At 43.9% G+C, this 24,431-nt stretch overlaps 1 protein-coding gene across 1 annotated transcript in view; it reads right to left on the bottom strand.

Annotated features, from left to right (window-relative positions):
* LOC119382842 (RNA-binding protein 26-like) overlaps positions 1-24,431 on the bottom strand; it is a 100,748-nt gene that overhangs the window by 3,667 nt on the left and 72,650 nt on the right. Inside the window, 9 exon segments of the mRNA XM_037650719.2 lie at positions 6,824-6,961; positions 10,087-10,167; positions 12,096-12,302; positions 14,819-14,926; positions 15,316-15,381; positions 15,383-15,475; positions 19,632-19,691; positions 19,801-19,875; positions 21,068-21,190. Coding sequence (XP_037506647.1) covers positions 6,824-6,961; positions 10,087-10,167; positions 12,096-12,302; positions 14,819-14,926; positions 15,316-15,381; positions 15,383-15,475; positions 19,632-19,691; positions 19,801-19,875; positions 21,068-21,190 — 951 coding nt within the window.

The raw sequence follows: 24,431 nt of genomic DNA, 5'->3' as shown, positions 1-24,431 counted from the left end.
AACCATCCCACGTTAGAAAAAAAGAGTCACAGTTTCACCGCAAGAGCAAAAGAGTAAATCCGATAGCAACAAAGAGGAATTTTATATGAATATATAGGCTGGCAGCTCGCTCCTTCAGAAAACGAAGCCGCTGCACTGAGAGGAGTGCCCTATCTATGGCTCAGGGGCGGATTCAGGTACCTAACGGGGGGGGGGGGGGGTTTACAAAGGCTGAATTGCCCCCACTCAGCATGCATTTTGGTGGGTCACGCGTATTTACAACAGCCCAGAGGGGATTATGGCGGTACCTAAGAAGCCTTCGTTGTAAATGTGCATAGGGAAGCAGGAAAAGGTTGAGCGATGAGAGAGGCAGAGAGCAGGGACAAGATTCTCTTTACCCCTTTTGGGCAGTGGTAGACAAAGCAACCTGACAAAGGGGGCAAACTCGACAAGCAAGCCTGACAAAGGAGGTGGACGACAGGCACTGAAGGGAGGGGGCGGGGGCTGGCTTGGAGGGGGGGGGGGATCGCCGCTACCCCCCTCCCCCCGGGATCTGCCACTGCTATGGCTTCAACGAAAGTTTTGCAATTAGAGCACAACACCTACAAAGGTATGAGCCGTCTGCTGATCCCCACTAAAGATACCGCGGCGCACGCGACCACGCCCGCTGGTACAGAGTACGCACTTCCTGTCGGACTCACGCAGCCAGCACCCCCCCCCCCTTCCCAACACGGCGGCTCCTATCCAGGTGCCCACCGCGCGAATGAGACGGTCGGCTCGTTTCATCTCTGCTTAAACCCCGTTCGTCGGCAGCGCTCGCGCACTTTCACTCGCACATGGAGCATGCGACGCGCGGGTTGATGTAATCGCGATTTGGACTTGATAGGGAAGATCATGGCGAAGGCAAAAAATTCGCGTCGGAGTGTCTATATAATTGCTATCGCACAAAAAAAAGCAATATAGCTGCGGGCTAAGATCGCATGAAAGCACGGCAACAGCCTGAATTACGGCACATCCGATTATGGTGGAAACGTTACTGTTTTCCGACATCGCGCGCCGAATCGAGCAAATGGGACCCGTGTTGGTGTCGCGAATTTCGGTCGCCGCTATGCTTTGGCTCTGAAAAGTTTTGTAATTCGGCGTTGTAGCAAACATCCACGTGGTGTGGCTGGTAATTGCGAGCTGAAGCCCTAAAAAATATCGGTCGACTGCCTAAAACTTGTTTCAGCAGTGCCCTCATCGGGAAAAAAAGAAAGAAAAAAGCTTTCACTTGCTGTGAATGGGCCCGTTAGTTACGCCAGCTCTCGCCTGGAAATTTATTCTATTCTTCACGGAGTCCAAAAGAGCATCTCTGAAGCTCGGGATCAGAGCGAGTGAGCTCTCCAATAACAGCCAACAAGCGTCGTCTTTTTTTCTCGCTGATCGGGATGGCTTGACAGATACCAGCCTTGTCGAAGACATCCGCTTCCTGAACGATCGCGATCGCTTGCAGGATAACTCAAGCTCGTTACATCTACTGCTACCACTTCTACACCTAATCATGCTTGTTACTTGACACGTAGCGATAACAAAAACACCATATCGGGCGCTAACGCATAGCACGCGCGATAAAGAGTACAGAACTACACCACGTAGCCACAGAACACCCTGACAACATTGCGCGATACAATGTGTCGTGGTTCATGGTTTCCGCATGCCACGCATTAGCCGGATTCTCTCCCACTTCACCGCTCTGAAGGCGATGACAGCATCGAGGTGCGCCACTTCCCTGCAGCCGCAGCGGCCGTTTGATTTGAAAAATGCGTTCACAAAATATTGAGCCAGCGCTACCGCGACTTTCGTTGCCTTTCAATAAAGTTACTGTGGATTTTCCTGATGGGAGCACAATTTCCCTGAGTTTTCCCTGAGAATTTCCAGACTATCCAAAATCCCTGAGAATTCCCGGTTTTCCCAGTCGGTAGACACCCTGTTTGGATCCTTTTGCATAATTGTTTGTACTGCCTCTAGGTTCAAACACTCGACGGTGCTATGTGCCAAGTTTTGCTGTTTCACAATAAGCTGTGGCTCAAATTTGGGCTAAACCAGAGAGGACACGGTAACCCTCTCTCGTTCACTTATTATGGTTCATTGTAAAAAGCGTCAACTGTAAAGTGCTCACGGTATGGAACACGACATCACAACTTTAGTATAACGACTACCATGCAAAGTTGCTTGAGATAACTGCATCATGTTGCTAAGAGTCTGGCCACTTTGCGTAATATCGGCTATGCTGTAAGTGTTCGAATTGGAGTTATGCCAATATGCCACAAACTGAACATGGTGAAAATTAGAGTACAGTAGAACCCCGCTGTTACGTTCCTCACTGCTGCGTTTTCCCGGCTCTTACGTCGTTTTCCGCCGGTCCCGTCATAGCTCCCATAGGATACAATGTAGAACCCCGCTGTTACGTCGTAACTGTCGGACCGTTCCCGTATGATACGTCGCGAAGTGCGCTCGGAGCCGACCGAGTGACTACCGAAGAGAGCGGCCGTGGTGCATTTTCACGCAGCTTGGCCTCGTTTGACCGTAATATTAGCCGCATGAGAGGCGCAAGCAACAGAATCTTTCAATTGATTCAAACAAAAGCATGGCCTTCGAGATTCAAATTGCAAAGATGGCGTCTATGACGTAACTGCTCGCGAAAGCAAGGCCTTCGAGATTGGCATTTACTATTGACAAAAGCATAGCCTTTGAGATTTGTATTGCACAAACATGGCGTCTATGACGTAATTGCTCGCGAAAGCAAGGCCTTTGAGATTGGCATTCACTTCTGCCATCGCGTTGGCGTAGACTCATCATCATCGTTATTTGTCGGAGGATGGGAGGAGTTCGAGCTGGTTGGAGCTCGCATGGTCGTGCACGCGGTTCGCGGTCGGACTCGCCGCGCTGGTCGTGATTGCGTGTGCTTAGTTCTTTCATGCCTACAGCTGTTGGTGTTAAAAAAATCACATACCGTACGTTGATCACATTTCTGTGGATGAGGCCGTCCCCAGCTCCGTGTTTCTATCCATCGACTAGATCGCGGCTGAGCACGCCAATTTTTGTGCTGCTCGTAAGCATTGAAATAAAATTCTGCACCACTAAATATTTTGTCGTTTTTCCCGTTTTTCGGCTCTTACGTTTCCCGTCTCTTACGTTTATTTCCTACAGTCCCTTCAAAAATGTATCAGCGGGGTTCTACTACAGTAAAACCTCGCTATAACGAAGTTGAAGGGGGAGTCGTAATTACTTCGTTATAACCATTAGTTTGTTATAGCCAATATCCATTTCTACCGACAATTAGCACGCAAGAGAGGATGTACTCACCACCAAATCCCACAGCAGCCCGCCACGCAAAAGAAAAACGGCAGTCGCACGGAGAAAAACTAGCAAAAGAAAAAAAAAGGAAAGAACAGCAAAGAACTGTTACTTTATTCACGCCAAACTCGGCACACCAGCTGGCGGCTCACTTAGCAGAAAAAAAGTCCTTAAGGGGGGACCCTGCTTCGGAGACATATTTCTTTGTTTTTGAATACATTTTTATGAAACTTTCGCAGCTTATGTATTTTTATGTCCCGATTTCAAATATGCAATTATTTTTCTAGTAAACTATGCTGTTTTCAAAATATCAAATATTTCATGAATATTGTTCGGAGCAAGATTTATTTATAAATTGTGAGAGTTACCGTATAAACGCATGTAAGGGCCGCACCCGTGTAAGGGCCGCACCCCGTTTTTTTTAAGTGCATATTCTAAAAAAAAAAAAATTCGCGTAAGGGCCGCACCCACACTTTCCTCAACCAATACGTATTCAAAATGCGCGCGCGCGTAAGCTTCTAGGCGTAGTCGATAGATGGCGCAAGGAAACGCAACCATCATCATCGTCACCAGAGTATATATTTTTGGATTTTATTCGTGTTAAGATGTTCGTTAAGTGGGCTAAAAATTTTAACTTTTTTATTAGTATTCATAGACCCGCCAACTAAAGGTTAAAGCAGGATTTTACCTTTAGCTTCTCACATCTCTATACAAACGCACTATCGGCGCTATCCATATCGGCATTAGCATCACCAACTTTGGCATGGCTACTGTAGGCATGGCGTTCGCGTTGTTCGGTTTGTGCTAGTTTGTGCAGTTCAGCCAGAGAACATGGTTCAGCCAGCCATTTGCTGTAGTTTTCTGCACTGTTCGATGACCTTCGTGCTAGCTTGTTTTCTACACGGCGTTCACGTTTTAGCAAGATGGGCAAGTACCTGAATAGCTACACTGCTGGCTATAAGTTGAAGGTGATCGAGTATGCTCTCGAGCATGGGAAACGTGCCGCCGGCAGAAAATTCGACGATGACGAGAAGTGTGTTCGACGTTGGTGTGCTCAAAAAGAAGCCTTGCGAAACACCAACAGCACTAAGCGTGCTTTCCGAGGAGAGCAGTGCAAGTTTCCCGATTTGGAAGAAGACTTGCTCCGCTATGTGACTGAAGTGCGGAATAATGGTCTTGCACTCACAACGGACATGCTGCGTGTGAAGGGACTAGCCTTGGCGACTGTACTTGGGTGGATCCTATCTGCGTGGAGCTCAGGGTCGACAGACATTGTGTCCCGATGTTTTAAAGTCGCCGGGATATCTAACAGCTTGGACGGCACGGAAGATGACTGCTTGTGGGGTGACGGCGCTTCGCAGCACACCATCTCATCTCGGACTCCAAGTCTGAGGACTCGCCGAGTGACAACAATTGAGCACGTATGTCGCCAGAAATGTCATATACTGCAATAAACGCTCTTCGTTCGCTAACTGGTGCGTTTTTACTTTAAAAAAAAAAATGTCGCGTGTATGGGCCGCACCCTGAAAATTGGCCCTCATTTCTTGAAAAAAAAGTGCGGCCCTTACACGCGTTTATACGGTATAAAGCAAATCAGCATATCACAATAAGCTGGAATTAATACTGTGTGCAGTAAAACAAGAATGGACGTTCCAGGCCCATTTGGACAAAAATTATGGTATGTTGAACATTCCCAGCTTGATCCCAGTTTCACCGAGCTCGACATCGCTCACTTGCCAAATGTTCAACGTACCATAACTTTTATTCAAATGGGCCTAGAACATCCATTCTTTTTTTATTGCATAGAGTATTCATTCCAGGTTATTGTGATATGCTGATTTGCTTGATAACTCTCCCAGTTTATAAATAAAGCCTGCTCCTAACAATACAAAAACTATTTAATAGTTTCAAAACTACATATTGTATTAGAACAATAATTGCATGTTTCAAATCAGCACATAAAAATACATAAGCTGTGAAAGTTTCATAATGATATGCTCAAAAACAAGAAACATGTTTCAGAAGCAGGGTCTCCCCTTAATAGACTTCTGCCGTGTATTCCTCAGATGGATGATGGCTTTTTCGGCCGCTGCCGCACCCAGTGCTTGCACAGACATCAGAACATCGGATTCGTCAACTCCGGGCTGTCGTCGACACATTCGTCACTGTCGTCATTCACCACCCCTGTCACCGGGCACAATTTCAGCCTCTGTCAGCTCTTCCGTTGTCACAGCGTCAGCATCGGCACTGACGTACGTGCAGAAGGTGTCACAGTCGGGCACAACTCCGGCACCAAGGAGAGCGTGCCACGATGCCAGGTCTTGGTCACCCGCGGCACCCTCATTGGCAGAAGCACCGATATCTTCGCTGTCACCGCCGCTGTTGACACCAAATGAGGCATGCCGGAAGCAGTTGGCGATCGTGCTTGCTGTTACAGACATCCAAGCAGCCTGTAGCATCTCGATCGCCATGTAGAGGTCGATTGTAGTCTCGTGCTTCATGCTCATATTGAGTAGAATTCGGTCGATTACACGCTTCCGGTACCGTGCTCAACGCTACGCCGAAATCTTGGGCAGCTTTTTTCTTCTTGACGCCGGACTCAACGGCTTTCAACATAGCCGCCTTCTGCTCGATTGTAATCGTTTTGCGCTTTCGTTTGCCGTTGCCGTCGTCCATCTCCTGTCTAGCGTGGGAACCGAGAGAGACGCTGTTCTGATGCACACGCAGCGAACGACAAGCGAAAGGCCAGCGGTCGCCGTGTCGCCGCCCATGTGGTCCACGCGCGCAACAGGAGAGCGGGCGGGTCCACGAGTTCCGCGGAAGAGGGGAGGCCGGGTGACGTGTGTGGGTGGGTCCACGAGTTTCAGTGGAAAGGGGAGGCAGGCAGACGCGCACCCTTGCGCGTGTTGGCAGGCGGCTCCTCGGGAGCGCGAGGCGCGAGTTTTGAATTACCGCATCCGTGATGGGACGTAAACCGTTGCGCGCTATAAGACATTGACTTGCCGGCTACCATAATGATCAGTAAATGCTCGGTGGGGAAAAAAACGGTTAGTTATATCCATTGCGAGGAAATGTTAGCTTCGTTAAAACGAGGTTTTAAATACATGGGCGTCTATGGGAATTTCAAGGGGAATTACGATTGCTTCGTTATATCCATTAGTTCGTTATATCCCGCTTCGTTATAACGAGCTTCTACTGTACATGCATTACTTAGCCCTAATTTGTTGTGTTTCAATCCGTGAGCACTATCCTTAGCATAACGTGCTTACAACACAGATGCAATATAAAGCAATGACTGATGAAAGCTTTATTACGCACCCACTTCAAATTGCTGATTGAGCTGCTTCACTACACCATCTCTAAGTCACCATCACTAGCACTACGTGCATTCTATTCGTGCATGCGTAGAGAAGTCTGCGAAACTATGGATGCCTGCTCATCCTCGCATTCGGTGTGACAAAAAATCTGCCTCCCCGTGAATCTGTGAAAAACTGTTATGGAATCTAACCTCATCATCTCCTGCCAAGTCATCCTGAGCCAGGTTGGATGCTGACGCAGAATCGCTCGTAGAAGTTGTCCGTGACGGTTCTTTGAACCATGCCCACTGCAATGGCCTGTTCTTGAACTCGGACCCTTGAGACACACCCTGTGCAAGTAAATAGAAGCCAGTGTTACTCACCATTAAGGTCGGGCATGCCTTTTGTGAAAGAACCAAACATTCCTTTGCAGACGTTTTCCCTGTCAGGTGGCAATTATTTTTATTCTTCATTAAACATTTTTTTCAATCAGATTTCTCGCATTTTTAAAATTACTGTTAGAGTACAGAGACAGCACAGATTTAGAATTTGCATGTGGGATGGAGTGAATTGAAACGAAAGATTTAAGAACCTAATGGAATCATAAAGTGGTGTTTCATGTGTTATGTCATGGGTTCAAGATGCTCTAGGAATATTGGATGAAAATTTGAGTTTTTCTCGGGTTTAAAAAGGAGATACGGACAATAAAAAAATGAAATAAAATGTTTTGCTTTTTAAATCTGAATAGCATTTCTTTGGCTAGCATGACTAGTTTCAAATGGGTGATCGATTTTCTGGTGTGATGTCACTCAGATTTCGGCTTGATATTGCTCATCATATCCTACCCACATACACACACAGAAGTAATGTCAGTGCGGTGCATATGTACACCGGGTAAACACACAAAAAAAGTAAACATTTTGACAATGGCATTTTAACTATGACCCTCTAGTATTGAGGCACGTCACTAACTGCTACAAAACAAGTGCATGCTTCAGCAAGAGGAATGCGACGCCTTTAGTGTAACCACGTGTAAGCATTCAGATGCTTGGCGAGCATTCACAAAACTCAGAGAGTTTCATCATGGCGCTGCCATGCTATTCTTGACAATAGTAAGTGACACTAGTGAATTTATACTTAATTTTATTTTTCTGGCCACCACTACATCAGAAACAGCTCTAAATGGCTACCAGTAAAGTTATAGGCATCTTCGCGATTGTAATGTGAGCGAGGTGGCGTGGACCGAATTTCAAGACGGCGGCGAAACAGCCTCTAAGAATGCACACCTGTGCGTAATGAAATGTTTCATAGAATACACATGCATTTGCTGTTTTTACTGAACATGAAGGAATTTTCGTGTAAAATTTCATGTGTTATGACCAGGCTTGTGCGAATATTTGAACATATTACAGTATTGGAATTCGCTTCGAAACGAACTTAAATTGTTCTAAATTTCAAAGTAGTCTAAATGAACGAATAGACGTATACAAACCGCATGTAATCCCCTGAAAAGGTAGTTTCACTTCGGTGCAGGAGTGCTATGCCATGAAAACACCTGTCCAGGGCAAATCCGCACTGCCACGAAGCCCCGCTTCAAGGTTAAATGAACAAATTACCCTCACATCGATTCATTTTTGTAAGTTTAAAAACTTGTTATACTGGCTTATATGCTCTAATTATAGTAAAGTTTAAAACGTAACATATTTTAAAGGTTATCACTTGCATTCTACCGAAAGTCAAATCCTGCTACAGTTCAAAGTTGCTTCCACTTCCCTTTCAATCAATAAGAATGACATTTGCACATGCCTTGTTTCAATTAAAAAAAAAAATACTATGCAGCTTAGTGGGGTCATGACAAATATGCTCATTTTTCTTTATAATACGTGATATGTACTTTTCGAATTCGATTCAAAATTATTCGACCAAATCACTATTTGCTTCAAATTCACTTCAAACCTAAAATTTACTATTCGCACAAGCCTAGTTATGACAAGGAGGGAGAGATGTTCTTCAAATGTTCCTATAATTTGTGACAACTCAGAATGCAATCCTGAGGCACCACACTGTAAAAGCACTAAGAAATTGTGCACGTATCTAAAGACTCGTAGCTTGGGTTCCTAGGAACTGGTGCTGCAGGACCGTGTAGCGGAGGACAGGTTGAAAAAAAAAAATGATGGGAGGCGGGGGGGGGCTTACTCGGTAAGTGGTGCATATTTCAAATCTCCCAAAATGGGGAAGGGGCGCTTGCTCAGGATTTTACGATAGTGCATAATGGCAATTTTACAATGTTGCTGTGCAGCATGGTGAAGATGAACACAATTTGTGCAGCATTCCCACCCACTGCTTCAGGAGTAGTACATGTGCAGATTATTTAAGTTTACCTCTGGCCACAGTGCATATTCTAAAACAAACCTGGCACTGCAAATACTGAAGAGCAACACACTGTTTGTTATGCAACACTTTTTCAGTGATTTTGGTGTTGCCAATATCACCGCTTCAAAAACATGTCTGTATAAACTTGCAAGAAGTTTGAAGTACCATATTGGTGTCCTTTCACCACCGGGAGACTTAAAAAGTTACACAGGAGACAAAATTTATTTTTAGGGGCGAAGCTCCTTAAGGCGGCACCCGTTCATCCCTCGTAGTAGTGCGTAACCAGTCGTAACGCTAGTACCAGATCTTGACCTCCAAGGTGGTGCCGGTGGGAGATTTTTCCTGTGCGTTGTTGAACAATAAAAAATTCGCAGCGTGCGCGTTAACTAAAAGCCGAATTCTTCTGTCTCTCATTCCCCATTAGCAGCCATTGGCATGTTCCAGTAGGAAACATTAGTAGAAGTAGAAGTGTAAGTGTTAGCTAAAAGCCGACTTCTTCTGTCTCTCATTCCCATTAGCAGCCATTGTTTACCTCCAAGGTAGTGCCTGGTGAGATTTCTCCTGTGCGTGATTAAACAATAAAAATTTTGTTCAAAACGCCGTTGATTGATGAAATAAACCAACGAAAGACGCCAGATGTTTTGTAAAAGCAAAACGAAAGAACGCCAGATGGTTCTAAAGCAAAACGAAAAGACGCCAGATGTTTTCTAAAGCAATGGTTTTCTAAGCAATGAAAATTCACAGCGTACATGTAAAATTAAAGTGAGCTGCAAGTCGCCATAACTCATCGAACCTTTAGTATAAACGCGCCCGATCTCACGTCGGTGATGATGTACTGGGCAGAATTCACGGAAGATTCACGGTTTACCGATGAACCTCCGCAGCTTCGCCCACTCATTCATCATTCACTCCGTGGATATGCTGTGATTTTTTACTAAATAATGTGAAATTCACAAACTCATAAAACAAGTCCAAGTACATATAAACTACAGAAAAATTGGGAAAAGTTGAAAGATATGATTTAAAGAATACATAATGCGTGAGACTGCAGCTTAAATAAACTACCTATTCATAAATGAACAATTTAAAGCAAAGCTCTTACCAGCTCAGCATCCTTCCGTGTCTTGAATGTAATTACAAGACCGGAATTGAGAAGTTCGACGCCTTCCACCTCGCCAAATTGCTGCAAATAGTTGAAAAGAAGAAACATACTCATAATTAATACAAAAGGAAATTGAATGTGGAACACCAGACACAGCCTAGATACGGAAAACAATAGCAGTAGCGGTGCAAGTTGTGAGATAGAATACGTTACGTTTTAAAATTTGCGATACTTATATAAGCCCATCTTAAAAAAAAATTAAGGGTGGTCAAAATTTGCAGGCCGCTATCCCATGTATTCCTATGGCAGTGTGGCATATGAACTTCTCACCCCCTTGTACATTTAATCTTAAAGTGTGGCTTTGCAGCAATGTAGATTTCCCCTGAATAGATGGTTTGATGGCATAGCGGCCCCATGCTAAAGTGAAACCACGTTTAAAGGGACGTTGCATGCGGTAAAATAGGTCTATTCATTCGTTTCTTCAACTACTTCAAAATTTTGAAAAGTTCTAATTTGTGTTGAAGCAAATTCGAATACTGTAACATTCGTTGGAATATTCACTTTAGACCTAATAAAAGCTAATCTTGAAGGCCACGCTCTTGCGTATTCATGTGAGCAGGAAGTGATGTCATGACATCCATGTTTTAAACACACTTAAGGCAGCCTGAGAGGTTTGAGCAGACAAGTACAGGCTGTTTCACGAGGCTAAAACACAGCAATTTTCAGGCTGCAAACAGAGTGATATTTGCTAGCAGTGAAAAAAAAAGGCCAATCACTCTCGCCGTAGCGGTCAATGGCTAGCCACCAAGATGCTGGAAATTTTTCGCTCTGTTCGCAGTGGTCCAAGCAACTTTTTGGCCTGGACCTATCGAAATGGCGCCGAGCAGGCCAAGTTGGCGAAATCGCGCCGAAACTTTTGTTTTGGCTATGGCTATTGTTGCACACTTCGAAATGAATTTAGTTTGAAAAGTATTTTTAAACTGCAAAACATGTGTGCTCTTAGCTACCGCTAACAAAAAGTTAACAATTACCAGAATGCACAGATTCTTCCATTACATTTGAAAAATTATGCAGTGTTTGCCACAAAGAATGGCAGCAAGCAATTATTTGCGCCGCGCCAGGTGCAGAGTGAAAACCGTAGCCCATTCGCCACAATTTTCACATGGGGTGCAAAAATCGCAGCCCATGTGAAACGAAACCACCATTAGAGGCGGCAGTGGTGGGAGCAAACAGCGAATGAAACAAATAGCGGCATGTGAAACAGCCTTAAAGGGACACTAAAGGCAAATATTATGTCGACGTTGATTGTTGAAATAGCGGTCCAGAAACCTCATAGTGCTACTTTTGTGCCAAGGAAGTGCTTATTTTGAAATAAACTCACGTTTTAGTGGTTCGCATCGCGTTAGCGTACTTCAAATCACCCGCATGAAAGCGGTCTTTCTCACGTCACTGTTGCCGTGTCCAACGTTGACTGTCCTTACTGCGCGGCGGCGTGCACCATTCGGGCATCTGGCAACATCACATGCATGTGGCATTTTGTCGAAATTTCTGTCAGAGCGACTTTCACGAGCGCGCAAAACACGTGCGGCAGTACGCGAAGCAGGGCGCCGGGCAAAGCGCAGTTCGGCGAAAACGGAATCTTTGAACCACGTGCACCGTTCCCCATGGCAACGCCAAAGAGGTTCTTTTTTCCATGAAAACAGAAATGAACAAACAGCACTTTATTACATCTCTCGATGCATGGAAGGTTCTTTTTTTACTGCAACTAGCTTGATTACGAGTGATTAATTGTAGTCCAACTCTCTCACATCATCAGGATCATTTCCAAAAAGTCCCGCTTGTGGCACTCATCGTGATACATTTAGCTTAATTTCTCGGTATGTAGGGCACTGCTGTTGATAATATTGCTGTTTTAGACATCATACATTGAGCTTTCACTCTGACATAAATTGTTATTTGCCTTTAGTGTCTCTTTAAGCGGGGGCCACGTTGGAAGGCCAGAGACTCACAGCAAAGTGCGCCTGCAGGTTCTCCTTGTCTCCTTCGTCCATGCCCTGGACAAACACCTTGCGTGGCCGGTGGTCGATGACATTGAGGCTTCTGCGCAGGGCGATGCCACCTCCACGACCTCCTCCTCTGAGTGCCCCCCGGCGACCCGGGGGACCCCCTCTGCTGCTTCCCTTCCACTGGCCACCAAGGAGACCCAGGGCACGAGCCTAGTGGAAAGCAACTCTTTTATAGCTTACTCGGCTGGCTAAATTAGGTTTATTGGCACGAAAGCATCTTAGACTATATGCAGCACTCACCACCGTCACTGCTTTAACACATTACTCAGCTAACCCGCATTAACCCCGAGAAGGAACATTAATGAGAGACAATGAACCAGTTCCAGTTTGTACTGTATTCTCTCAAAATTATATTTTTGTTAATTCTGCGGCAGTTCTGCAGAAGAACACAATGCAGAGGAAAGCCACGAATGAGAAAAGTAACAATGACACAATCTGCAGCACAAAGCTTGTGGGGATTGAGGCCTGCCCATCGCCATTGCGCAGGATTTTCGCCTATTTCTGCCGTCCACATGTCTTATCAGGACTCTCCCCTCCTCCGCGGTCCTACGGCGCTGGGCGAGCGAGGGTGACGTTAACCTCCCTCATCCCGGCGCCGCGCTCAAGTCTCGCGAGACGTTTCGCGCGGCGAGAAAATGAGAATCTCTCTGGACAGCATGAGGTAAGCACATCATTTGCTTTCCCATCCGTCGGCTCCTTTGTTCTTGGGGCTCGCTCGGACGGAGTTATCCAACGGTGCCTTGTGCCCGCAGTGAACGCTTACCTTACGTTGTCCCTTCCGAACGCTAGGCTGAAGAGCGGTGCGGTGTTTCGCGCGTGGTCATAGTACGCCGAAGCCGTACCTATCGAAGCCAATGCGAGCGGAGTTTGCCCTCGCTGGAGCGATCGGGCCCTGTGGTCGCTGATCGTGAGAGTACACAGCGAAGTCGCGAGGGACTGTTTCCCTCAGCGGCGTGTCGCCGTGAGCCCTTTTGCCCGCGGAGATGTGCTAGCGGCGCCCTTTGTGTTGTATTTTCGCCTGCGGCGTGGTTAAGCCTGTTTTGCTTCTCCCGCTGCCTTTGGGAGCGGGCGTTGTACTGCGTTTGTGGTGTTGCCGCAGGCAATAAAGTGTTGCGGATCTCGAGAGCAGTACTGTGTGCTTGGCGCGCTGCGCTCGGCGCCTTTGTCACGCTCGAACGCACGTGTGCAGCAGCGCGCTAGTTAACGCGATGTGACGGCAAGTGCGGCCCTGTGGCTCGCTAAGTCCGAACCCACGATAATGGCAGTACTCCTGTGAGATACGTGTACACTACAAGCTACATCGTCCAGGCTTCTGCCGAACTGATGCTGTCAGTGGTCCATTTCGGCCTCGTGTTGTGATCGGCTACCCTCCCAGCTACTGTGACAAACTTCTCTTCAACTGAAAAGCTTTCTTTCATCATGCGAAACCCACACGGCTTCCTTTGCTTTCTCGTGCAAAGAGTTGGGTGGAACTACTTTTCCTATTGACACATAGTGATAGACTGGATCACTAAACAGGACTTTTGCAAAACACTCATGAACATTGTAACAGTGCAAGTTGTAATTGTGAATAGCAAACTTTGTCTTCCTCAGGCGTTCTAACAGATTCAAGTTGCACTCGTATATAATAACATCTACACATGAGTTTTGCATTTTAAGCCCTTTCTTTATGTACTACGAACATTCGGTGTTGCCGTCCCTCACAAACAAGCAACAGAGTAAAATAACAGTCTTCTGCCGCTAAATAAACGTCTTGGGTGTGGTCTACTCTCAGTTCCCCTGTTGCTTAAGTTGTGCATTTGTTTTTCAAATTTTCATGCTGAAGCTGTATATAATGAAAACCTCTTCGTAACGAAAATTTTCGGGATTTGTCAATTTCGTTATATCCAGGTTTAACTGTATTGTCCACATTCAATGCTCTAATCAATGCAGTTACTGTACTGTTTGCAGTATAGCAAACTCTCTACTAATATATAAGGGAACACCCAGTTCACTGTTCAATTTTCTTAAAATTCTGCAATTTTTGCTGCAATTTTCTTAAGATGTTTTACAGTTAGGAATTTTAACATGAGAACATAGCAAATAGCAGCGAGTAGAACTCTTGACAGGCACATTTGCTCCTTGTTTCAGTGCAGTGTGTACAGCATGCTGTACCACAGCTAATTGTTGCGGTAAAACACATACACAGTCTACACATGTGCTAGCGCACACAAATCAATAATATGTTATACTAGTGCTTAATAACATGTACCTGTCATATCCACTATGTCTCCCCAACACCTAACACGTAACAGGCAACATTTATAAGGCTTAGCCTCATCTTATTGGATAAGCGTGCAAAGTTCAAGTTTATTTTCTTGGCTGTCACGAATACTTGGAATGGCATGTGCATAAAGGAAAGAAACAGAAAGAGAAAGGAAGAGAAAAAATGCAGTAAGCCACTTTTTTTTTTCTTCAAGGAACAAAACTCAAAATGGCTGAATTATCATAGCGTGCGCATATGCGCAACAGTGAACGTAAGGCAACATAGCAAAAAGAAAAAAAGAACAATATAAAATGAAGCTTGAAATATGTTTATCTAATAGCGCAAGTAACTTTCAGGTTGTCAATAAATTTTGGTACGTGGAATTACAGTGGTTGAACCGATCACGACAATCGTGACTCACTTGTTGCCTGAGTTCTTGAACTCGCTTCCGCAATGCCGTTGTGTCGTCACCGCGATGCATTTTGTTGTAAAGGTCCATTTCGGCATCAAGGAGCTCCTTCTCAGCTTGCTGAAGATACAGAAAAGGAGTAACATTAAGCTAGTGCTTTCTTTGAGGCTTAGAAAAAAAAAACTTTTATTTTTCTGCGGAGGAGCTACATGGCTTACACAAAAGGTGTTAACGAGCAAACAAGAAGAGAAAAGGCTGCAGTGCATTGTCTAAATTCAACTCAGTAAAACAAGCTTTACTACAACATGCCAGGAGTGCTAGCAGGGGAATCAAGGGGCATAATTTAGACGTATTTGTGAGAAAATTAGTGTACCATGACCCAGGAAAGAAGATATAAGACTGTGACATATCACAAACCAACAAGCCGTAGGATAGATTTAGCATAGTCTGGTGATGAGCATACACAACTAAGAATTTTCTAGAAGGTGGACAGGGACGAAATAACTCACCGTTCTCCCGACTGGACCATGTGGAACATCTGCTTTGAGCCCTGCCACCGCAGATGTTGTCAGTTCCCGCCTTGGGTGCCCTACTGGAGATGAGCTCATTGGTAACCTTCTTGAAGTCGACCTGCAGTTTCTCAATCACCGGCTGTAGGGTCGCTATCGTCTGTGAAAGCAAAGCACGCAATGCTACAACTGCCTGCAACTTTTCACATAGTGCTGTAATTCCATGTAAGGTTGGCATCTAAAGGCTTAAGAGGGGACACTGCTCTTAAAAATTTTTCTTCATTTCTGAATCATTTTTGATAAAGCTTGGAGACTTTATGCATATTTGTGTGCTGATTTCAAATATACAATTACTTTTTTAGTATACTGTGTAGTTTTTAAAATACAAGATATTTCGTGTGCCTTTTGGGGAGCAAGATTTTTTCTAATATGAGTTAGTTACGAAGTAAATCAGCATATCACGATAATCTGCAATCGGAACTGTGTGCAGTGCAACAAAAATGGATGTTATAAACCCATTTGAACAAAAGTTATGGTATGTTGAACATTCGCAAGGGAGTCAATTTCAAGCTAGAATTTGCTCGTGAATGTTCAACATATCATAACTTTTGTTCTAATGGGTTTAGAACATCCACTTTTGTTGCACTACACACAGTTCCGACTGCAGATTATCGTGATATGCTGATTTACTTTGTAACTAACGCAGTTTAGAAAAAATCTTGCTCCCCAAAGGCACACGAAATATTTTGTATTTTAAAAACTACATACCACGCTAGAAAAATAATTGCATATCTGAAATTACCACACAAATATACATAAACTCAGGAAGTTTCATCAAAATCGATCAAGAAATAAAAAACCTTTCTCAAGTGCCATGTCTCCTCTTAAAGACGGAAGCTTTGCAGAGACATGGGCACGCAACCTCGTATTCTAACGTTGCAGTCCGTGGTATGTGTGGTGGCTAGTGAACTAGGCTATGCTCCGACAGGCTACAACGTCAAACAGCACAGGGTCAGCTTTCTCGCGGAACCACTGTGCCGCAAACTTATGTTAGACTGCATATTTAAACATGCAGGCACACAGACACAAAACGCATGCGCGCACAAATAACATTACAAGGTCTACACCTTGATATTATACTCCGTTTCATACATCAGGTGGAATGCTGTGGAAGCTATTCAAGAAGTTTGGTCAGCAAAATGTATAAGTCCGCATGTCTTGTGCTTGGTTTTCGTCGTTATAAGTGGGGCCTCCACGATTGACTCTGGCTATACGCTACCAGAACTAATCATGGGGGCCACAATACGAAAACAAAAAGACACTAAGCGATCCAGAACAACCTATTGACAACTATATAAATAATGGGTTTATTTCTAAGGTACAGCCACCCATTTTAACACGAAAGTGTTTTATGCCGGGGTCCACCACGACTCCACTGACGTATTTCCGTCACAGATATGACGTTGTAAAATATAAAGACTAACAGTGGGCAAAGAAAAAAAAACCAGAGGAAAAAGTTCCGTCACCGGGAAACGATTCGGCCACGGACGGCACGTTCTTCGCAATGCCAAGGGCGAGCTATTTACATACACCATTTGCCGGTGGCGGTACTCAGAGATCGGTGTTACAGCGTGTTTTCGTAATCATTAGCGAGATGGCGCGAAGGCCTCGAAGAGCGCGCTTGAAAGGTCGTCGCCATTGCAACGAGCGCCCGCGTCTACAGGGCGGGGTAGCTTGTGCGTGCACTTATCTCGAGATCGCGGTGGTTTGTACGTCTCGCGTTGAGAGCACGAAGGTCACTTGGCTCACTGCAGCGGCCGCTTTTGCGAAAGGAGCGTGGTGCTCACGCAGAAATAAGTTACAAATGTGACAGTTCGCTCTCATCCTATGTATGTTTGTTCCATGCGTCCTTTCTGCTTGAGCAGCGCGTAGCAAGTTTCGAGCTGTTTGCCGTTCTTCGCGTGACATTACAATTTGTTGCTGTAGCATTCATTCCTTCGCCCTTGGGGCGAAAGAATGCGCAACAAACGCTCGCAACTACGTCTGTGAATACACACTTCACTTTCGTGTTATACTGATTCCTATGACAGAGGGATCAGCCATGTTTTTTTTTAACCTGAATACGCGAGCATCGACCGCAGCGGCGAAATGAACGAGAAAATACACGTATACATGCTATAAGCAGTCCTGCGCAGCTGTCGTCTGCTAGGCTTTTCCGGGAACTGGCCACGAGCCCTGCTTCTTTTGAGCACCGCTATCGTGACCCTTTTCTTTCTTGTCTGAACGCTACCATCAAGGTATAAAGAAAAGGTCAAGTGGCCATGCTCCAGATAGACCGGATGTGATTACACCCGCTAATTATACTGCGTGCGTATCAGCATTTTTAAAGCGGAGCTGTTAAGTTTTCTGCTACGCCGTGCAAAGTCGACAAGAAACTCTTATCATCAGAGGCCGGCGTGCGATCTGGCTTTCTTCATCCTCTTCTTCATGGTCTTTAGTCAGTCTTCATGCTTCGTTAAGATAATTAAGCCTTTATTTATTTTTCATTTCAGTAAAAAAAAAGCCAAGGTATGCTAAGAGCAAGGTAATTAAGCCATGCCATGCTAAGATCAAGCTAATCAAGACCATACTAATCAAGGACACTGTAATTACAGCTTTGCTAACTAAGGTAATGCTAACTAGGGTTTGCTAATGAAGATTATTATAATTAAACTCGTGTTAATTATAAATGTACTAATTAGACTAGTGTTAAATAATTTAGGACCTCACCAATTATTATCTCGCTATTTTGAATAGTGCTAATAAGGCTATCATAATTAGGCCTTGCTTGTTCGCAAGGTTTTCATTCGCATGACCCTAACATGCAAAGTCTTAATTCACATTATCTTAATTAGAAGTTCTTAATATCATTGTGCTAATTAGCAAGGTTATGATTATCGTGGTTTTAATTAACATGGTCTTAATTAGTATTATGACATGATTTGACTTAATTAGCTTGATCTTAGCATAGCTTGGCTTGACTGCTTTGACTAAGCACGAAGACTGACTAAGAGCATGAAGAAAACGAAGAAGGCCAGACAGCGCGTTGGCTGCTGATAGTTTCTAGTCGACTCCGCACGGCATAACGAAAAGCTTAACAGTACCGCTGTAAAAATGCTGATAGGCACGTAGTATAATCAGCGTGTGTAATGACATCCAATCCATCTCAAGTGCGACCACTTGACCTTTTCTTTATAACTTGATGGCAGCATTAAGGAAAAAAAAGGATGATAGTGGTACTCAAAAGAAGCGGGGTTGGTGTCCGGTTCCTGGGAAACCCTAGCAGACGACAGCTGCCCAGGACTGCACATAGCGCGTATGTGCGTATTTTCATTCATTTCGCCGCGGCACTCCGTTGTACAACGCTTGCGTGTTCAGGTTAAAAAAATTGGCGGCTGTACAAAGCATCTTCATTTAGTACTCAATCTAAAATTGAAAAAAAAAAAAGATCACATAACGGGTGGTAAAATCACTGAACTATTTCTTGGTGCGAACACATCTATTGCAAGTAGGCTTGTGCGAGTAGTAAATTTTAGGCTCGAAGTGAATTTGAATAGTATATATCACATATTATAAAGAAAAATGAACATATTTGTCATGACCCAACTAACCTGCACAATATTAACTTGAAACAAGGCATGTGCAAATATTCTTTTTGGTTCAAAAGGGAAGTGGAAGCAACTTTGAACAGTCGCAGGATATGACTTTCGGTAGAATGCAAGTGATAACCTGTGAAATACGTTACATTTTAAAATTACTGTACTTAGAGCATATGATCCGGTATAGCAAGCTTTTAAACTTAAGAAGTGATGAATAGATGTGAGGGTAATATGTTCATTTAACCTTGAACTGTGGCTTCGCGGCAGTGCAGATTTCCTCTAGAAAGGTGTACTCACAGTAGAGCACCCCTCCACCGCATTGAAGCCACCTTTACACGGGGTTACATGTGGTTATAGTATATATGTCTATTCATTCATTTTGAATACTTCGATATTTCCAATAATTTAAATTCGTGTCGCAGCGAATTCGAATACTGTAATATTCGTTCAAATATTTGAAGTGCTCGAATATTCACACAAGCCTAATTGCAAGAAGTCTCGCTAGCTTCCATAGCGTTGCACCTGATGTATGAAAAGGAGTATAGATCTAACACTACGACAAAACCGCAGTCCTGCCCATTGTCCATCCTGCGGTACCTCAGTAGTCCAACAATGATCTTACACTGAGTGCTGTTTCATCACTGTACTCAAAGTAAAGCATAAATCAAGAGATCTCACCTGTTTAATTTCTTCCCGTTCTTTTTCCGTCTTGCACTTTCCTAGCTTTTCAAGCAAAAGCTGAAATACAGAAGCCATGCAGGAGCACATAAACCGAAAGTGTTCGTCAACGTGACAAAGGGTGGAAAAAACTTGGGCTATGCAACATACTGAAACTTCAGCAACTTACCTTGTACTGTTGAAGATGCTTTTCTAAAAGCTTTTGCCTTTGGCTTTGTACTTCTACTTTTTTCTTGATTACCTCCTGAAAGGAATAAGCAAATCCAGATATCAGTTTTGAGATATTTAGAGGCAATTAGATCGGGATCTAAATCTACATACCATGAGCATTAGATTAGCGCAGACATATGCATTCAAACCCATTAACACAGTAAACAAGTGGTGTTTAGAGAAACATTAAACAAATATTTTGTCATACTTGCATAAACATATATACTTAACAATTTTTTATGTGCGCATAAAACAATGCGTGACAATTACATAAAGGCTTTTTTTCTCCTTCTTTCATCTTTTAATACATGATGAGCTTGACCACTAGACTGAGCATTGTAAAAAAGCTCATTGCTGTAACAGAAATAATGAGATTTGACAAGCGAATCAGAAAAGTTTTCCACAACTGACAGTCGCAGGCATGACCACCATGCACAAAAGTACCGTGACTAAGCCTGATTTAGACAAGCAGGAGGAAGGATTTTCACAAAAAAGTCAAAGGTCCCATGTTACAATCAAGAGAATCATAAGTTATTTTTTATCTGGTGCAAAAACTTGTATACAAACTGCATTTAATGGAATGCTATAACTGAGTAAACGTAAGCATATCCCCCTATGGACCTACCATTGGTATAAGCCTACACGTTACAAACTTCTTAACATAACGTGCACATCTAATATGGAAACTAAAAGCAAATACTAGGTCGAGCAAAGAGTGAGAGCAATGTTCAACATTTTTCAAAACTTATTCTGTGCTGTGATAAATGTAAAGAAAGATGACACAGCGAGCCAGAGGTCAGCACATAGAAGCTATCACAGTCCTTTGACTAGCACTTATGAACAGTGCAAAGATGTTGCATTGGTAAGTTATGCAGAAACATCATACACAATTGGTGAAGCACTACTTCCATGCTCCAATTTGATGTAATTATTTCTGTACTGTTTGTAGGGGGTCAACAGCCATCTATGAGGACACTTAAATTTATCTGTCATTTATGAATGCTTGGTTCTTCACTAAAAGTTAACACACAAGACATCTAGAAGTATTTCACCTATCTTCAAAAAGCAGCTGTTGCCTTTCTGAAAACACTGGCTCCACCTTGAACCATCCCTCGTTCTCAGATACCATTGATCCTTTTGTCTATCACTTTAGCTTAGCCGATGGCTTGCCTTTGTTGGGCACCTCTGATCAAATAAAACAAGACTTCAATTAAGTCAGTGCTCACCGTCTTCTGCTCCTCTTTCGTGCGTTTAGGCAGGCCAGTGTTGATAACATTGTTCTTCTTCAGCGCAGCAGGGTTAAACACCGTGCGTGACAGGTTTCCGGCGATAGGGTTGAACACAGCAGACTGCATGAATGCACAGGGTTTATGTGTTGGCGTCCTCAAGAACAGCTTCACCCTGCTTCTAACCAGCCCTATTGTCATGTTTTCTTTTGAGCCAAGTGCAGCATGCTCACCAGATTACTGCCGAACAACAACCAACTGGCCAAGGCATTTGCTATACCAGAAATAGATAATGGAAGGAAGGCGAAGTGACAGTTGTATCAGTTAAAGGTTCTGCAGAGCCCCGAGGAGAAACAAAGAAACAACTGAGCACGTGGCACTAAAAAGTGGTACAGTCAAACCCAACTACATCGAGCTTAGGTAAATCAAATTAATGTTGTTAGGCTTGTGGGAATATTAGAGCAGGTCAAATATTCGAACAATTATTACAGTATTCAAATTCGCTTCGAAATGAATTTAAATTATTCTAAATTTCGAAGTATTCGAAATGAACTAATAGACATGTACATACACCACATGTAACACCGTGTGAAGGTGGTTTCACTGCAGTGAGAAGTGCTATGCTGAGAAAACACCTATCCAGGAGAAATCCGCACTGCCACGAAGCTCTACTTCAAGGTTAAATGAACAAATTATCCTCACATTGATTCATCATATTCTAAGTTTAAAAGCTTGTTATACCCTCTTACATGCACTAATTATAGTAAAGTTTAAAACGTAACATATTTTACAGGTTATCACTTGCATTCTACCGAATGTCAAATCTTGCTACTATTCAAAGTTGCTTCCACTTCCCTTTGAAACAAAAAGAATGACATTTGCACATGCCTTGTTTCAATTTTCAAAAATACAGGGTTCGTACAGAATACTTGACTGAAAATTCAAGGAGTTTTTAAGGATTTCAAGGATGAAAAATGGCAAAATTCAAGGAGTGTTAGCAAAATTTTATTTGCTTACAAGACTTACGGAAGCAGCGCAGTTTTCGCATGGAGTTCTTTTTCCACAGAAGCTATCTCCAGCTTCTTTTCTTTAGCAGTTTGACGAAAGCTGTTTGCCTTGACTAAGTAGGTAAGGTCGTTTTTCGTTTCAGCTTATTCCGAAAAACGGTCCGCAGATTCTAGCAGGCACTTGAAAGTTTTTTGAAGCTTTGACTTCCTTCCGTGCATCTTATCAAGCTCTTGCTCGAGCTCTTTTCTCTTTGAAGCTGCCTGCCATGACAGTGCTTGTTTCTTTTGTTCGTCTAAGTATGCAGCGTACCTATGCCGGGCTTGGCGCACTGACGCCTTCAACTCTTTTGAAATCGAAACGTTCAGCAGGCCCCCATGGCTTTTCACAGCCTTACAGATAACTCGTTGAGAAATATACGACAGCTCTGCCAAATTCTCGACCACAACCTGCTTGTTGATGCTGAAGCCTCTTTCCACTGAGGCCTGCCCATGTGAGCAGGAGGAGTAGTAGTTTCACCGCAGCCCATAACTGCGAGAATGAAGCATCGTGCTTCAGCAGCCGCACGAAAAAACTGTCAAGACGTTCAAGATCTTTTTCATAGTTTTGTAGTTCATGCCGTTTTTCTAGACAAAACTGAATGTACTGTGTGCACACAATGTCGCGTTTGTGCTCAGAGAGAAGCTTGTTGTCGATTAGGCAGTTAAGCACAATTTTTAGCTTCCCAAGGCAAGTGTCTGTCTCGGACATCTCTGTGGGGTCGAAACATGACAACCACCGAACGACAGGGTACCTCAGGGGACTTCTCTCCATGACTTTCAGGATCATGTTCACGAGGAACTTCCGGCACTCATACCTAAACTCAAGAATACACTTGGCGCTTGCCCCCCTTTGCAGCATTTCAAAATCTTCTCAGCTGCACGTCCAACGTCCACTTTTTCACGTTCTGTGTAAACGGCAGCATCTTCAACATCAATTCGCAGCAGCTTCGTGATGCTGGTGGCTTCTGTCATTACAGAGAACTTTACGAACCTTGACAGAAGGCTCCTCAGAACACTTTCAAGTTCTTTTGCCAGCAAAAGCGTCTTGGGAGAATCACTCTGAAAAACAGTCAGGAAAGGCTGCACAACCATGGCAACATTTAGGGAAAGTTCAGTTTTGCAAGTGCAAGCTGGTCATTTAGAAAAGCACTGACGTTTTCATATGCTCTGCATTTTGGCACGGGCAGCCTGCGAGCCACTCACTGCTTCAGTGTATTGCTTCAAGTGCTCCCATGTGGCTAGGGCTCTTTCCAGTACGGGCACGTTGCCGATCCAACGGTGAGATATAAAAGGAAGTGGAAACACACTGCTCCCTGTCTCTCGAATAAAATCTTCTCGCCTGGCCGGTGCATCATGAAAGAGTGAGAATAAGCTGGACAAATATGTGTCAACTGGCCAGCCCGTTGCATGCATTCCAGCTTTGTAGGCACTACGCACTGTGTGAAGGCCACACGATCCAATATCAAAACACTGAACCTGAAAGCCATTTTTCAGTGCTGCTGGAACTTGTGGAAAAGGCTCCAGTTGACATTGGGGCCGACAGTTACTATAACTTGCGTTGGATTGGATTGGATTTCTGGCTCGCATTTGTTGCCAGACGACGCAGGCGCTGCCGGTTTCGAAACCGAAACTTGCTGCTATTGCTCTCCTGTCAAGACTACATGTTTTCGCGAACATTCCTCAGTAAACGCGTTTTTGAAATCAGTGCGACTTACGGAAATACGTCGTTCATTTGCTATATTGAAGCAAAGTCCACCAAATTTTCAAGGATTACAAGGAGCTCACTTATATCTAAGGAGTTTCAAGAGCACTTGAAATAATGTTATCAAATTCAAGGACATTCAAGGATTTCAAGGGTCTGTGCGAACCCTGAAAATATTATGCAGGTTAGTTGGGTCATGACAAATATGCTCACTTTTTTAATAATATTCGATAGATACTATTCAAATTCGATTCGAAATTATTCGATCACATCGCTATTCGCTTCGAACCTAAAATTTACTTTTCACACAAGCCTACAAATTATCCTTTATATATAACTATTTTCGAACACAATGCTTGAACATCAATGCATAAGAAGATACACAGCTACATCGAACAAAAATAGCCAGAACAATTCCTACATCGAATGTCGGGCAGCCCGAAACGGCTCAAAAATTTGGCTTTGCCTCATGAAAGGGGGCCTTTCTGCATGCACTTGGGAGAGTGAGCGGTGTGATTAGGAGGGTATCGCATGGAGCAAGTAGGAGCTACCGCTCGCCATCATGTGCTTTCTCCTATGAATGCTAGTCGTTGTGTACGTCAGCCTATCGAGTGCG

This window comes from Rhipicephalus sanguineus, chromosome 2 (genome assembly GCF_013339695.2).
Source record: "Rhipicephalus sanguineus isolate Rsan-2018 chromosome 2, BIME_Rsan_1.4, whole genome shotgun sequence".
NCBI lineage: Eukaryota > Metazoa > Arthropoda > Arachnida > Ixodida > Ixodidae > Rhipicephalus > Rhipicephalus sanguineus.
The sequence above is the reverse complement of the archived record's forward strand: the minus strand, read 5'-3'. Positions and strand labels throughout refer to the sequence as shown.